Source organism: Penaeus chinensis, chromosome 33 (genome assembly GCF_019202785.1).
Source record: "Penaeus chinensis breed Huanghai No. 1 chromosome 33, ASM1920278v2, whole genome shotgun sequence".
NCBI lineage: Eukaryota > Metazoa > Arthropoda > Malacostraca > Decapoda > Penaeidae > Penaeus > Penaeus chinensis.
The window spans coordinates 21,327,294-21,342,293 of record NC_061851.1 but is presented as its reverse complement, the minus strand read 5'-3'; the positions used below and the strand labels follow the sequence as shown (position 1 = coordinate 21,342,293).

At 39.2% G+C, this 15,000-nt stretch overlaps 1 protein-coding gene across 2 annotated transcripts in view; it reads right to left on the bottom strand.

Moving 5' to 3' along the window:
* The window catches only part of LOC125043297 (zinc metalloproteinase nas-14-like), an 18,779-nt gene that overhangs the window by 619 nt on the left and 3,160 nt on the right, over positions 1 to 15,000 (bottom strand). Inside the window, exons 3-11 of one of the 2 annotated variants that reach the window (XM_047639339.1) lie at positions 6,455 to 6,518; positions 5,532 to 5,641; positions 4,519 to 4,603; positions 4,100 to 4,217; positions 3,609 to 3,853; positions 3,313 to 3,419; positions 2,458 to 2,545; positions 926 to 1,039; positions 63 to 203 (exon numbers count right to left, since the gene is read on the bottom strand). In XM_047639339.1, coding sequence (XP_047495295.1) covers positions 63 to 203; positions 926 to 1,039; positions 2,458 to 2,545; positions 3,313 to 3,419; positions 3,609 to 3,853; positions 4,100 to 4,217; positions 4,519 to 4,603; positions 5,532 to 5,641; positions 6,455 to 6,518 — 1,072 coding nt within the window. The remainder of the gene's footprint in view (positions 1 to 62; positions 204 to 925; positions 1,040 to 2,457; positions 2,546 to 3,312; positions 3,420 to 3,608; positions 3,854 to 4,099; positions 4,218 to 4,518; positions 4,604 to 5,531; positions 5,642 to 6,454; positions 6,519 to 15,000) is intronic. The other variant, XM_047639340.1, reaches the window with a different exon arrangement.

Sequence of the window (15,000 nt, the reverse complement as noted above, 5' to 3'; positions counted from 1 at the left end):
CAGTGAGAGCAGGAGAAAATAAAGATGTGAAATAAAGAAGAACAAATTGCTGTCCAGCTTGCCTGCTTCGGTGTCCATGCACAGACCACAAGACTTCTTGCAGAAGAGAGACATATAATCCACGTTCCCGGTGCACTCGCCCATCTCCATCCAGATCCTACAGTGAACGCTGTGATCCTGGCACTCCTTACCTGTGGCACCACCTGTTATTAGCGCAAACACTAGTTACTCCAGCTGATAATTTCACTAGCCACAAGCACCACCCTTGATACTCCCCTGAGCCTTCTAGATCCCTTTACAAAGATAGCGTGAGTACTTTCACATGAGTGAGTGGCGGGAAAAGAATTGAATAAATAAATGCAGTTTGAATGAATGGCGGTGCATCGTCAATTTATCAGCTGGTGTTATTCCCATATAGTGCTAATGTACGTACCAAATGGTCCGATGTGAGAAAAACGAGAATGAATATATACATATATAATAGCGCGTCTCTCTGTGTGAGAGATACTTGGTACATATCTGCACATATTAAGCATCCACAAGTAGTGTTCGAGCATATATCACGGTAATAGCAATATCTTAATAACTTTTAAAATGCCAGCATTTCATCAAATTTGGAGACTAACACCCATCCTTATTAGGTGTAAAAATGGAACTGAATAATACACTGTCGTTTATGAAGACGAAGGACCATACATGTGTGAGATGGATGTTGATTAGCTTGTTGCTCGTAAAAAAAAATATTGGTCATCGTGTCCTGTAAGCATCAAAATTGAACGGCTGATTAAGAAAAAAAAGACATTCGTCTCACAGAGTTAAGCCACAGCGCACCATTCGAACAAACAAGTGTCGCAGATCCAAGGATAGTGAAATTAGCCAATATAACAACCCAAAACAAAATCAATATAAAACGCGTCCGTCTCACCGCATTGCCGACAAGCTTTCCTGCAGTTGACGTTCATCCAGATCGGGTTGTTCTCGCACTCGCCCCGGTCGGCCCAGGGAGTGCAGTACTGGTCGTTGTTGTCGACGCACTCCTCTGCGGGCGGAAGGAGTGCTTCAGGGCGGCTGTGATTTACTCTTAGTTGCTTTGGGGCATGGAAACATCTTCAAGGGAAATTTAATGTCGCCATAGCTACGAAGCTCACTGACTCGTATCCGTATCGTTCTCCATTCATTCATATTAAGTACATTCATAGTTGATAAAAAAAAAAAGTTATATGCTTTAAAAGCATTAGCCCTTTAGAGAGGATGTCAAATAGAAAGAAAGAAAAAAAAAACGACACAAAATATAAAGCATAATAAGCAGTAAACTATAGCTTACTTAAGTTCAGCTTCTCCCATACCATTATGCACCTGCAAAAACGAAACGCTCAAAAGAACAGCTATGCCGACGAAATTATTACATCTGGTAATAGTAGGACACCATGGATTTACAATTAATATATAGCAACTGTTGGCTGGTGTGTGTTGAGGTAATTGCCATTGCCACCCACCGAGGTGCTGTTCTCCGGAGCAATTTACCTCCCGTCTGTATTCGGTCTTTTTATAGTGTTTTATTAATTACCCGTTTGCTCTCATTTGTTCCCTCCCCTTCAGTTGACATTGTCAGCAATAATGAATAGCCTTTGTGAGAAGTTCGGGCCTGGATTTCAAAACCCTCTCTAAAGCGTTAATGGTTTATAAACATTAAACTCTTTATGCTCCCATTTTTAACACTGCTGCAAACAAGGTCTAATTATAAGCTACGAATGCGCTTAATGTGAATAAGGGATATCGGAACGACGCTCTATCAACAAAACTTCTTAGTTAAAGCAAGGGGGGCGTGGCTTCCTGGCATCTCTAAAATTAGAGGACTATATTGTGTGCGGTATTATGTATACATACATATATACATACGTACACGCATACATACATACACACATACATATACATACACATACAGACACACACACACTCATACGCACACCAACACACACACACACACACACACACACACACACACACACACACACACACACACACACACACACACACACACACACACAGATGTTTGGGGTTTCAGGATTTTATGTATATATATTACACAAAGATACACAAATGTAAGTGCGATAAAGGTTACTTAAATATATTGATGTCAAAAAAACTAAAATAAGAATAATCACGTCAAGAACAACAATATCAATGTTACTACCAGTAGTAGCAGTGGTGGCGGTGGTGATGACGATGATGATGATGGTGATGACGATGATGATGAAGATGGAGATGATGATGGTGATGACAATGATGGTGATGATGATGGTGATGACGTAGATGATGTGATGATGATGATGATGGCGATAACAATGGCGAGGATGATGATGTTGGTGATGACAATGATGATGATGTGATGATGATGGTGATGACGATGATGATAATGATATGGTCCACCCTATTCTCACGGTCCCCGATCCTCACTTGTCGAAGGAACGTCGGCTGGGGCGTTCGTCGTGAAGAAAGTCGTGTTGGCGCAGTTGTAGAGCTTCTGCAGTTTCTCTATGTCTCGCTGGAACGGAAACAATAGGTAACTTTGCGTTCTAAGCGCTTTACTAGTTTGATAAGATGAAGCTAAAGTGTATCTGTATGAAATTATTTTTCTCTCACACTTAGTTACTTGCACAATCATTACTGACTTTTTTTCCTTAGTTATTTGAATGTCTTTTTTGCCGTGTATTGTCTTATTTACGGTGCTTCTCCTATTGCTTCTCCTAATAAGCATCTTTCATAATTTTCTGCGTTATTAGTTAACGTGTCTTAACCATCTATTTGTATGCTTATCTGTGTGCTCCCTGTCCGTTTGTTTGTCTGTTAGTCTATCTGTGTGAGTGAGTGTGTGTGTGTGTGTGTGTGTGTGTGTGTGTGTGTGTGTGTGTGTGTGTGTGTGTGTGTGTGTGTGTGTGTGTTTCTGTCTGAGTGTCGGTCTGTCTGAGTGTCGGTCTGTCTGTGTGTCTGTCTCTGTCTTATGTCTCTGTCTCTGTCCATTATTCCCCCCCCCCTCTTCTCTCTCTCTCTCTCTCTATCTATCTATCTATCTATCTATCTATCTATCTATCTATCTATCTATCTATCTATCTACCTATCTATCTATCTCTCTCTCTCTCTCTCTCTCTCTCTCTCTCTCTCTCTCTCTCTCTCTCTCTCTCTCTCTCTCTCTCTCTCTCTCTCTCTCTCCCTCTCTCTCTCTTAAGCCCTTCACCTTTTCACCCGTCCTCCCTTTCTCGCCCACTCCCCCCTTCCCTCCCCTTCGACCCAACGCCCCCTCGAGAGCCTTGCCTTGGAGAAGCCCCTGCGCTGCCCCATCTCCACCCCGGTCTCCCTCGGGATGATGGTGGGTTTCCTTTCCTTGGCGAAGGCGTACGGGCCGTAGTGCATGATGGACTCTGTGGGACGAGAGTGTTGCACATGAATTAGGTTTACGGGAAATATTCAGGTTTTATTTAAGAGGCACCCTGATCTGGTTTAATATAAAATAAATCTTGTGTAAATGTTTCTAAAGTCACATCAGTCATACTTTGCAGCAACATATCAGTTGACATAAGACAATATGAATAATGAAGAAGCACCATTACCGAGATCGTATCCCACGCCGAGGCTCTGAATCTTGTCCCATCCGTATTTCTCGAAGTTGTACCACATACCGTCCTGTACGTTCAGCTTGTTGATCGTGATATAGTTATCACGATCCGAGCGGGACTGTTCGTGCCAAAAGCCGGCCACGTGCATGAACTCGTGCATGACTATTCCCACGTAGAGACAGCCGGGCCCGAGGGACACCTGCTGGGCGCCCTTCACGCGGCCCACTGAGCTCGAGCACCTGCCGGGATGGCGGGTCGGGCGTCAAGCGGGATGCCATTCATGAAGACGTGTGCTTTTATTTATCAGAATTACTATGGCAGGCAATACATGCTAGACGTTCAATTTCGAAAGATATTAACCAAAGAAGTTAGGTTATGATGATGAGCGGGGAAAATGAATCTCAAACATTCCTGGAAACAAAAAAGGAATATACTCCAGAAAAAAAAAATTAAACAAATAAACGCAAGAAGCGCCCGTAACTGACCCATCTCCTTTAAGAATGTGGATGTAATCTTTCTCGATGGTTCTGGGGACGAAGCGAATGCAGGTCTTCTGGTGGTACTCGCTCATGGCCTTGGCGATGGTGGCGCGCTCGCTCTCGTCTGCGGCGGGTCGGGCGGGGCATTAGTTTGCGAGTATATGTAGCTTGTGGGAACTGTCAGTGCGGTTGCTGATTATGTCTGACTGCTATGTTTTAACTATACTAGTACCTATCTGGATCCTTAGAAAGACTCAGATTTACTTGCTAATATCCTCAAAGATATAGCATGAGATGCAGTCATAATTGCAATGTGCTTGCTATCATAGCGAATTCGAAGTACATTCTTCATTTTATTGCATTCTATATTCTCTATGATAGAAAATATGTGAAGCGAGCAAAGACACGAAGCAATATAAACTCACCGTATGTCTGTGAGATTACATACGGAATGATGCCGTTAGGCCACCTCCTGTGCACGTCCGTCATGGCGCTCCTGGTCTTGGGGATCTGTTGAGGGGAAACATCGTAAAACAATTAAGACTAATACCTCATGGATTGTTAAATTTTCTGATAGTTGAAGAAATGTTTCCATTGAATATTACAAAATATTTCAATTCCATTCTGCTTTTACCGAAACATTTTGGATTTTTGTTGCAAAGAGGAGCCTGGTAATGCCAGGGTTGCATGACCTCCCGCAATGCGCTCGTATCTCTCCCGTATGACTGATACACCAGCACGCCCGCATTGCCCTATGCATAATAAAACAGCAATTATTTGTTCACGCCGATTCCTGCGTGTACATAACCATGCAGGTCCCCCACCAACTAGTTACAAGTGTAAATAAGATGTAAGTGATATCCACTTTATCCTCGGCCTGATGCAAGTCTTCCCAAAACAAATCTTGCCGTTTGCATCACAGTGTCAGGTTTCGTTCCCTACCTCCGATCTTAATCATCATCATCTAAAAGAATCAGTTAATCATCTAAGCCGTCACTGTGTTATATTTACATCAACCTGAGTTTGCCAAAGACTTGTCGACATCCCACAGTAGGCGCTTCATGCATACCCCACCTGGCGTTTTTTCGCGATGTTATTACCCGTATTTAGAGTCGATTTTGCCTTGTTTGAAAGGGTCATAGTTACCTATGCATTAGTGAACAGCAGTATGAATATGCTCTTTGCTAATGAATATACTCTCGCCTGCAGATTATACTCTCTGCTAATTGATGTACTCTCTGGTAATGGATATACTCTTTCCGAAAGAGTATGCACGCTGCTAATGAAAATACTCTTGCTAATGAATATACTATTCGCTTATGGATACACTAATGATCGTGTTTCCCACTCCCCCACGAACTCTCATGCGCCCACCGTTCCTTGTTATCTTACCCCCCCCCCCCACCCCACCATCCCACGCCCCGTGACCTGGACTGACCATGTTGAGTTCCTTGAGCTGATCGCGCGGGACAAGCATTATGTCCCCCTGGAAGAGGCCGGCCAGCTCGATGGGGTCCGCCTGATGGCTCGTGTCCACTGCCTCAGGGACTGGGGGCGCAGGGCAACCTTTGTTATTTGCATTATGGCAGTGCATTTTTTTGGTGAATGTGTGTTTTATGTGTGTCTCTGTGTCTGTATGTCTGTGTATGGGCTGGTGATGTGGGTTATATAATCAATAATATTACAAATATTTTAGTATAATGAAAGGACAAAACTGTCATATCACACATTATAAACAGAGAAAATGACTGTAACAAACATCACATCGTAGCAACAGGATAAGCGAAGGGCAAAATGACGAGAAAAAATAATTTTGGAGCAGATAGCGAAAGAAATTATAAGATTAGTGAAGGGCTGTGAAGCAAGAAAAAAAGATCAAGGACAATATAGAGAAAGGAGAAGAGATATGGAAATACACGCAGAGGGGAACATAAATCATAATAGAATGTAGCAGGAGTAATTGCAAATGATAACGGACGTAGGATACGAGTAATGAGAATATAAGGGGGAAATTAACGAAATGGAAAATATTGATATTGATTTGCAGATTGAATATCCTACATAATATATATATATATATATATATATATATATATATATATATATATATATATATATATATATACACACACACATAAATTAATAAATGGATAACTAATAAATAAATAGACAGATAACTAAATTCATTAAACAATCAATAAATACACAAAACGACAAAAACAAAAAACTAGGCCAGTAAACAGCAATCTCAGTAAAAGGAAAACAGGAAGAAAAAATGATAAAACAAGCAGTTAAGTCAGTACAGATAAATAGACAGGTGAGTGCCATGAAACAGACGTATGGAAATGAGTAGAGACTTACTCATGACGGCGCTGTTCTCGAAGTCCGCCGGGCTGAGCGGCGCCCCCGGGATGTCGGTGGCCATCTGGCGGGGTCGAAGGGGCGATTAGAGGTGGCTCTGCGTGTGGTGCTGACGCCGGGGCGGGTGGAGGGGGCGGGGCATGTGGATGATAGTGGCGATGGCGGGGCATGTGGATGATAGTGGCGATGGCGGGGCATGTGGATGATAGTGGCGATGGCGGGGCATGTGGATGATAGTGGCGATGGCGGGGCATGTGGATGATAGTGGCGATGGCGGGGAGATGGTGGTGGTGTGGATAGTGATGGTGAGTGTGAGGAGGTGGGGATAGTGGAGGTGGACTTTGGGGATGGTGATGGCGGGATAGTGACGAGGTGAGGATACTAATAGTGGTGGTGATTGTGATATAGATGGTGTTGGTGGTGACACTAATATCATGGCTGACAATGATTAGTACGGCAACTGTGTTATCAGTTATCAATGTTATCTATCTACTAATCGTAACAATAATATGTTTAAAGTTAGTTTTATTCCATTTGTTACAATGGATATTCTTGATGTGACATGCTATATGTTTCATTTTGCTTCTAAATTACCCCCTGCGTGCAAGGAATGGCCGGGTTTACCATCCACTGGCGGCGAGGGATTCGAACGCAAGTCAGCAAGATTGCTCGACGAGATCGCTACCGCTGCACCACACAGTATACACTGTGATGACAGAATATAAATAATCATTTTAATAATTTCTACGGTGCTACTGATACCAAAAGCAGCCTGGAAATTATAATAATGAAGACAGCAGGATAACGTTCAATCAGTTACAATGATAACTGTATTTCTGACAATACCACTGAATTTAGAACAACTTTTTTTATACTCAGTGATAATGAAGACATAATACTGGAAATGAGAATAACAGGAATAATAAAGAAATGGTATTACACAATGATGATATTAATTATCTTTATGTCGGTAATACTGGTAGTGATATGGCTAATAACAGCAGCAATTTAATGATAATGAGAGTGGAAATAATAATGACGATGAGAATAATTATAATGAAAACATTAATAATAATAATGATAGTAATGATAATGTAATATAAGCTGTAGTAGTAGTAATATTAATAGCAACAGTAATAATAATAGTAAAGATAATGATAATGATAATAATAATCATAATAATAATAATAATAACAAAAATAATAATAATAGTAGGGTAATGATAATAATAATGATAATAATAATAATGACAATAATAATAATAATAATTATAATAATAATAATTAAAATAATGGTAATAATAAAAACAATAACAACAGCAAGAACAATATTAATAATAATAATAGTAATTGTAAAAATTGTAATAATAATAATAATAACAATAGTGATGATGGTAATAATAATAATAACAACAAAAATAATGATAATGATAATAATAATGACGATAAAACTAATACTACCAGAAATGATTATAATCATAAAAATAAGAAAGAAAATATTAAAAACAACAATAATAATGACACTTATGATAATAATGATGATGAAAAAATATAATGATAATGATAATAATATCAATCGTAATGATAAAAATGATATTGAAAATAATAGTAATAAAAAAAAAAAATCAAAATAACGATAATGATAATAATAATAATAATGATAATCATGATAATAAAAATAATAATAATAACACTATCAATAACATATTATTATCATTAGCATAATGATAATAACAATAACAATACTGATCATGATAATAATAATAATAATAATAATAATAATGATATAATAATAATAAATATGCTGATAATAAAAATAATAACTATGATGATAATAAAAATAATAACAAGGGTGATAATGATAATAATAATAATGATAATAATAATAATGATAATGATGATAATAGTGATGATTATAATATAATAATAATAATATTAAAAATAATACTAATAATAATAATGATAACAATAATAATAATAACAACAACAACAACATTAACAATAATAATAATAATAATAATAATAATAATAATAGCAATAATAATAATGAAAGCGAATAATGATGATAATACAGTAATAGTAATGATATTACTAATGATAATAATAATAATTATGATAATAATAATAATTATTATTATTATTATCATAATAATAATAATAATAATAACAATATTAACGATGGTAATAATAATAATAATAATAATAATAATGACAAAAAAGATAATAATAATAATAGTAATAATAATAACAATGATAAAAATAATGATAATAATAACAATAGCAAAAATGATAATGATAATAATGATAACAATAATATTCCTGATAATAATAATAATTACAATAATAATGATAATATAGTGATAGTAATAATAATACTAATAAGAGTAATAATAATAATAATAATGATAATGATAATAATAATAGTAATAATGATAATAAGTAAAAATAATAATAATGATAATAACAATGATGATAATGATAATAATAGTAACAATAGTAATAATGATGTTAGTAATAATAATAATAATCATAATAATAATAATAATAATGATAATATTGATAATAATAATAATAGCGATTGTAATAATAATAATAATGATACTACTACTACTAATAATAATAATACTAATAATAGATATAATAATAAGATAGTAATATATAATAGTAGGACAAAGACAAAACTAACTCCTCCCAAAGAGACAAAGACAAAATCACTCCCACGAAGCGATAAGGACATAATACATCTCCAAAAGACAAAGACAAATACACTCACAAAAGCGACAAGGACAAAATCATACTCCATAGAGAGACAATAAAATATCTCCACAGGAGGATAAGACAAATTATATTACAGAAAGAAAAGACCAATATCATAGAAGTAAATAAGTAACCAAACTAATAAAGAAAGACAAAGACCAAAACTAACTACCAAAATAAACAAAGACAAAACCATCTCCAAATAAGAGACAAAGACAAATATCCAAACAAAGCAAAGATAAAGACAAAAGATAATTCCACAGAAGACGACAAATATAAAAAATCATCACTCAAAACAATAGACAAATATTCTCACAAGAGGAAAAGACAAACTCATCTCAAAAAAAAAGACAACCTGAGTAGATAATAACAATCATCTAAAAGAGACAAAAAAAAAAATATTTCTACAATGAGACAAAGACAAAATCATCTCCAAAAAGAAAGAAATCTAACGAAAACAAAGACAATACAGAAACATAAACAATATCCAAAAAGACAAAAAAATATCTATAAAACTATATAAAGAGACAAAGAAAATCAAACATTAAGAGAAAAAAAATACTAAAAAGACAAAGACCAAATCATCAAATAAGCAAGACAAATATAAAGAAAGATAAGACAATATTCGAGAATAAATCATTCATAAAAGAGTAAAATGACAAATATCAAATAGACAAAAATAATATGAAGTAATGATAAGACAAATAATCACAGAATGAAAAAGACAAAATCATACTCACTAATAGAAAAGACCAAATATCATAAAAGAGACAAGACAATACAATAGAGAGAAAACAAAACTAACTCATCTCACAAGAGAAAAGACCAAATATCTCCACAAAGAAAGAAATCGTACAGAAGACAAAGCCAAATCTCCTCCACAGAAGAGAAAAGACCAAACTCACCCTACAGAAGAGACAAGACCAATCATCCTCCCAAGAAGAGACATAAACCAATCATCCCACAGAAGAGAAAAGACCAAATATCTCCCACAGAGAGACAAGACCAAACTCATCCTCCCAGAAAGATCAAGACCAAATCATCTCCAAGAAGAGACAAAGACCAAACTCAATCTCCTACAGAAGAGACAAAGACCAAACTCAATCTCCAAGAAGAGACATAAGACCAAACTCATCCCTCACAGAAGAGACAAAGAAAATCATCCTCCACAGAGAGACAAGACCAAACTCACCTCCACAGAAGCACAAAGACCAACTCATCCTCCACAGAAGAGACAAAGACAAACTCATCCTCCAAGAAGAGACAAAGACCAAACTCACCTCCACAAAGAGACAAAGACCAAACTCACCTCCACAGAAGGACAAAGACCAAACTATCCTCCACAGAAGAGACAAAGACCAAACTCACCTCCCACAGAAGAGACAAAGACCAAACTCATCCTCCCACAGAAGAGACAAAGACCAAACTCATCCTCCAACAGAAGAGACAAAGACCAAACTTATCCTCCCACAGAAGAGACAAAGACCAAACTCATCCTCCCACAGAAGAGACAAAGACCAAACTCATCCTCTCACAGAAGAGACAAAGACCAAACTCATCCTCTCACAGAAGAGACAAAGACCAAACTCATCCTCCCACAGAAGAGACAAAGACCAAACTCATCCTCCCACAGAAGAGACAAAGACCAAACTCATCCTCCAACAGAAGAGACAAAGACCAAACTCATCCTCCCACAGAAGAGACAAAGACCAAACTCATCCTCCCACAGAAGAGACAAAGACCAAACTCATCTTCCCACAGAAGAGACAAAGACCAAACTCATCCTCCCACAGAAGAGACAAAGACCAAACTCATCCTCCCACAGAAGAGACAAAGACCAAACTCATCCTCCCACAGAAGAGACAAAGACCAAACTCATCCTCCCACAGAAGAGACAAAGACCAAACTCATCCTCCCACAGAAGAGACAAAGACCAAACTCATCCTCCCACAGAAGAGACAAAGACCAAACTCATCCTCCCACAGAAGAGACAAAGACCAAACTCATCCTCCCACAGAAGAGACAAAGACCAAACTCATCCTCCCACAGAAGAGACAAAGACCAAAGTCATCCTCCCACAGAAGAGACAAAGACCAAACTCATCCTCCCACAGAAGAGACAAAGACCAAACTCATCCTCCCACAGAAGAGACAAAGACCAAACTCATCCTCCCACAGAAGAGACAAAGACCAAACTCATCCTCCCACAGAAGAGACAAAGACCAAACTCATCCTCCCACAGAAGAGAAAAAGACCAAACTCATCCTCCCACAGAAGAGACAAAGACCAAACTCATCCTCCCACAGAAGAGACAAGGACCAAACTCATCCTCCCACAGAAGAGACAAAGACCAAACTCATCCTCCCACAGAAGAGACAAAGACCAAACTCATCCTCCCACAGAAGAGACAAAGACCAAACTCATCCTCCCACAGAAGAGACAAAGACCAAACTCATCCTCCCACAGAAGAGACAAAGACCAAACTCACCCTCCCACAGAAGAGACAAAGACCAAACTCATCCTCCCACAGAAGCGACAAAGGACCAAACTCATCCTCCCACAGAAGAGACAAAGACCAAACTCATCCTCCCACAGAAGAGACAAAGACCAAACTCATCCTCCCACAGAAGAGACAAAGACCAAACTCATCCTCTCACAGAAGAGACAAAGACCAAACTCATCCTCCCACAGAAGAGACAAAGACCAAACTCATCCTCCCACAGAAGAGACAAAGACCAAACTCATCCTCCCACAGAAGAGACAAAGACCAAACTCATCCTCCCACAGAAGAGACAAAGACCAAACTCATCCTCCAACAGAAGAGACAAAGACCAAACTCATCCTCCCACAGAAGAGACAAAGACCAAACTCATCCTCTCACAGAAGAGACAAAGACCAAACTCATCCTCTCACAGAAGAGACAAAGACCAAACTCATCCTCCCACAGAAGAGACAAAGACCAAAGTCATCCTCCAACAAAAGAGACAAAGAGCAAATTCATCCTCTCACAGAAGAGACAAAGACCAAACTCATCCTCCCACAGAAGAGACATAAACCAAACTCATCCTCCCACAGAATAGACAAAGACCAAACTCATTCTCCCACAGAAGAGACAAAGCCCAAACTCATCCTCCCACAGAAGGTACAGAGACCAAACTCATTCTCCCACAGAAGAAAAAAAGACCAAACTCATTCTCCCACAGAAGAGACAATGACTAAACTCATCCTCCCAAAGAAGAGACAAAGACCAAATTCATTCTCCCACAGAAGAGACAAAGACCAAACTCATCCTCCCACAGAAGAGACAAAGACCAAACTCACCCTCCCATAGAAGAGACAAAGATTAAACTCATCCTCCCAAAGAAGAGACAAAGACCAAACTCATTCTCCCACAGAAGAGACAAAGACCAAACTCACCCTCCCACAGAAGAGAGAAAGACCAAACTCATCCTCCCACAGAAGAGACAAAGACAAAACTCATTCTCCCATAGAAGAGACAAAGACCAAACTCATCCTCTCACAGAAGAGACAAAGACCAAACTCACCCTCCCACATAAGAGACAAAGACCAAACTCACCCTCCCACAGAAGAGAGAAAGACCAAACTCATCCTCCCAAAGAAGAGACAAAGACCAAACTCATTCTCCCACCAAAGAGACAAAGACCAAACTCATCCTCCCACAGAAGAGACAAAGACCAAACTCATTCTCCCACAGAAGAGAAAAAGACCAAACTCATCCTCCCACAGAAGAGACAAAGACCAAACTCATCCTCCCAAAGAAGAGACAAAGACCAAACTCATTCTCCCACAGAAGAGACAAAGACCAAACTCACCCTCCCACAGAAGAGAGAAAGACCAAACTCATCCTCCCACAGAAGAGACAAAGACCAAACTCATCCTCCCAAAGAAGAGACAAAGACCAAACTCATTCTCCCACAGAAGAGACAAGGACCAATTTCATCTTCCCACAGAAGAGACAAAGACCAACCTCACCCTCCCACAGAAGAGAAAAAGACCAAACTCATCCTCCCACAGAAGAGACAAAGACCAAACTCATCCTCCCAAAGAAGAGACAAAGACCAAACTAACCCTCCCACAGAAGAGACAAAGACCAAACTCACCCTCCCACAGAAGAAAAAAGACCAAACTCATCCTCCCACAGAAGAGACAAAGACCAAATTCATCCTCCCACAGAAGAGACAAAGCCCAAACTCATCCACCCACAGAAGAGACAAAGACCAAACTCATCCTCCCACAAAAGAGACAAAGACCAAACTCATCCTCCAACAGAAGAGACAACGACCAAACTCATCTTCCCAGAGAAGAGACAAAGACCAAACTCATCCTCTCACAGAAGAGACAAAGACCAAACTCATCCTCTCACAGAAGAGACAAAGACCAAACTCATCCTCCCACAGAAGAGACAAAGACCAAAGTCATCCTCCAACAAAAGAGACAAAGAGCAAATTCATCCTCTCACAGAAGAGACAAAGACCAAACTCATCCTCCCACAGAAGAGACATAAACCAAACTCATCCTCCCACAGAATAGACAAAGACCAAACTCATTCTCCCACAGAAGAGACAAAGCCCAAACTCATCGTCCCACAGAAGGTACAGAGACCAAACTCATTCTCCCACAGAAGAAAAAAAGACCAAACTCATTCTCCCACAGAAGAGACAATGACTAAACTCATCCTCCCAAAGAAGAGACAAAGACCAAATTCATTCTCCCACAGAAGAGACAAAGACCAAACTCACCCTCCCACAGAAGAGAGAAAGACCAAACTCATCCTCCCAAAGAAGAGACAAAGACCAAACTCACCCACCCACAGAAGAAAAAAGACCAAAGTCATCCTCCCACAGAAGAGACAAAGACCAAAGTCATCCTCCCACAGAAGAGACAAAGACCAAAGTCATCCTCTCACAGAAGAGACAAAGACCAAAGTCATCCTCCCACAGAAGAGAAAAAGACCAAACTCACCCTCCCATAGAAGAGACAAAGATTAAACTCATCCTCCCAAAGAAGAGACAAAGACCAAACTCATTCTCCCACAGAAGAGACAAAGACCAAACTCACCCTCCCACAGAAGAGAGAAAGACCAAACTCATCCTCCCACAGAAGAGACAAAGACAAAACTCATTCTCCCATAGAAGAGACAAAGACCAAACTCATCCTCTCACAGAAGAGACAAAGACCAAACTCACCCTCCCACATAAGAGACAAAGACCAAACTCACCCTCCCACAGAAGAGAGAAAGACCAAACTCATCCTCCCAAAGAAGAGACAAAGACCAAACTCATTCTCCCACCAAAGAGACAAAGACCAAACTCATCCTCCCACAGAAGAGACAAAGACCAAACTCATTCTCCCACAGAAGAGAAAAAGACCAAACTCATCCTCCCACAGAAGAGACAAAGACCAAACTCATCCTCCCAAAGAAGAGACAAAGACCAAACTCATTCTCCCACAGAAGAGACAAAGACCAAACTCACCCTCCCACAGAAGAGAGAAAGACCAAACTCATCCTCCCACAGAAGAGACAAAGACCAAACTCATCCTCCCAAAGAAGAGACAAAGACCAAACTCATTCTCCCACAGAAGAGACAAGGACCAATTTCATCTTCCCACAGAAGAGACAAAGACCAACCTCACCCTCCCACAGAAGAGAAAAAGACCAAACTCATCCTCCCACAGAAGAGACAAAGACCAAACTCATCCTCCCAAAGAAGAGACAAAGACCAAACTAATTCTCCCACAGAAGAGACAAAGACCAAACTCACCCTCCCAC